The 2,484-nt window shown below is 47.3% G+C and overlaps 1 protein-coding gene across 1 annotated transcript; it reads left to right on the top strand.

The window, feature by feature from the left end:
- Window positions 1-245: 245 nt before the first annotated feature.
- LOC5571664 (enolase) lies at window positions 246-2,249 on the top strand. The gene is given in 11 exon segments (XM_021845496.1): window positions 246-353; window positions 569-842; window positions 1,213-1,459; window positions 1,462-1,653; window positions 1,656-1,693; window positions 1,695-1,715; window positions 1,717-1,762; window positions 1,765-2,021; window positions 2,024-2,177; window positions 2,180-2,194; window positions 2,197-2,249. Coding segments are annotated over 11 exon segments (1,314 nt in total). The 5' UTR covers window positions 246-336.
- The last annotated feature ends 235 nt before the right edge of the window (window positions 2,250-2,484 follow it).

Genomic DNA, 2,484 nt, shown 5'->3' with positions numbered 1-2,484 from the left:
TTAGTTTCGTCGCCGACTTTTTCCATTTGACGGTGACGATTGTCTGCCCTGGTTATAAATATCAATATTTTTTTGAATTAAAATGGTCATACTTGAGACATTTAATCACTGGCAAGTGAATAAATTGATCATCTTTTTCAATTCAATACTTCGTTTAAATATTAACTTGACGCCCTATTATACGCAATAATACATCACGAATTCTTTCTAAAACCACTTAAAAGGATTGATTAAAAATAGTGAGTAAAATTTCAATGTCCTACAACTCCAGCTAGAAACGGTAGTGATTGAATTTGACCACGAAATAGTCCACCCTAGAAGTGAGAGTAGCCCGTTATGATACGAGGAATTATGTAAGCAACGTTCAATTTCTTTTTACGTAGTTTAGAGGCGGTTAACAATAACAATATACAGCTCGAAAACAACCTATCGTCACTGATAAGAGAAAATTATGACGGTTGCTGCTGGAACGGTCATCTTGCGATCACCTTTCATTCAGTCGCAATCCATCCAATTGGGGCGGTAGACTTGTTCTCACAAGCGCTCTTTCCTATTCCATCAATTCCAGATCCAAAATGCCATTCAAGAGTATTAAGGCCCGTCAGATCTTCGACTCTCGCGGTAACCCAACCGTCGAGGTCGATCTGGTGACCGACCTGGGACTGTTCCGTGCCGCCGTTCCATCTGGTGCGTCGACCGGTGTCCATGAGGCCCTGGAACTGCGCGACAACGTCAAGGCCGACTGGCACGGCAAGGGCGTCCTGAAGGCCGTCGAAAACATCAACAAGACCATCGCTCCGGCTGTGCTGAACTCGGGACTGTGCGTCACTCAACAGAAGGAGGTATGTATCTATCGTAATATGGAACATGTAATTGGATGCTCTGATGAAGTGCTTCTTTTCAATTGATTGGCTTCTGTTCCGTCGAATAAGACATCTAATAATAGTCTATCTATTTGTCGCCACGTTGGCTGGCGGCTCCCTAACTGAACAGACGCTATTTTTATTTCAACTTTGAATTCTACCGCTACTCGGAAACAAGACTTAGCGCTTGATTACGCAATATGGGGATTCGTTGACTTCTTCTGATTCATGCTATTTAGAGATTTTATAATATGTATGATGCGATTTTCATCAAAATGAACTTCCTTAAATATCGACTGCTATTGGTTATCTTTTCTAACCCTCTACCCCGTGTGCCCCCTCATTCCAGCTCGATGAACTGATGCTGAAGTTGGACGGTACCGAGAACAAGTCGAAGCTGGGAGCCAACGCCATCCTCGGAGTTTCGCTGGCCGTCTGCAAGGCCGGTGCCGCCAAGAAGGGAATTCCTCTGTACAAGCACATCGCCGAGTTGTCCGGAAACGGAAACATCATCCTGCCAGTGCCGGCATTCAACGTCATCAACGGTGGTAGCCTGCCGGTAACGTCAAAACTGGCCATGCAGGAGTTCATGATCCTGCAACTGGTGCTTCGTCCTTCACTGAGGCCATGAAGATCGGTTCGGAGGTGTACCACCACTGAAGAACGTCATCGAAGGCCAAGTTCGGTCTGGACGCTACAGCCGTCGGTGATGAGGGTGGTTTCGCTCCCAACATTCTGGAAAACAAGGAAGCCCTGAACCTGATCCAGGATGCTATTGCCAAGGCTGGCTATCCGGCAAGGTCGAAATCGGTATGGATGTTGCTGCCTCCAGAATTCCACAAGGATGGCAAGTCACGATCTGGACTTCAAGAACCCCAACTCGGACAAGAGCGCCTGGTTGACCCTGATGCGCTGGAAGGCATGTACCAGGGCTTCATCAAGGACTTCCCAATTGTCCAGTATTGAGGATCCTTCGACCAGGATCACTGGGATGCCTGGGCAAAGATGACGCCAACACTAGCATTCGAGATCGTCGGTGACGATTTGACTGTGACCAACCCGAAGCGTATTGCCACTGCGTCGGAGAAGAAGGCTTGTAACTGCTTGTTGCTGAAGGTCAACCAGATCGGTACCGTAACCGAGTCGATCAACGCCCACTCTGCTGGGCCAAGAAGAACGGATGGGGCACCATGGTGTCGCATCGCTCTGGTGAAACCGAGGATACCTTCATTGCCGATTTGGTCGTTGGTCTGAGCACTGGACAGATCAAGACTGGTGCCCCATGCCGATCGGAACGTTTGGCCAAGTACAACCAATCCTCCGTATCGAGGAGGACTCGGCTCAGACGCCAAGTTTGCTGGCAAGAACTTCCGCCACCCGCAGTAAATGTTCCAAACTTGTGTCGATTAAACTTAGCACATACCATTTGAGCGCGTAGTTCATAGTCTGTCCACTCTCTAACCCTCATAAAAGCAACAAAAACACTAACCTGTGGAATACTACCTGTAATAATCACCTAAGTAGTGTGTGTGGTACACGCTCCGCACGTTATCAGGAGCTTTTGCAATTGGCTTTCATGTTTATTGGAAATCAGGTTTTTATTCATAGTTGAGAGGATCGA

This window comes from Aedes aegypti, chromosome 2 (genome assembly GCF_002204515.2).
Source record: "Aedes aegypti strain LVP_AGWG chromosome 2, AaegL5.0 Primary Assembly, whole genome shotgun sequence".
In the NCBI taxonomy this organism is placed as follows: domain Eukaryota; kingdom Metazoa; phylum Arthropoda; class Insecta; order Diptera; family Culicidae; genus Aedes; species Aedes aegypti.
The sequence above is the reverse complement of the archived record's forward strand: the minus strand, read 5'-3'. Positions and strand labels throughout refer to the sequence as shown.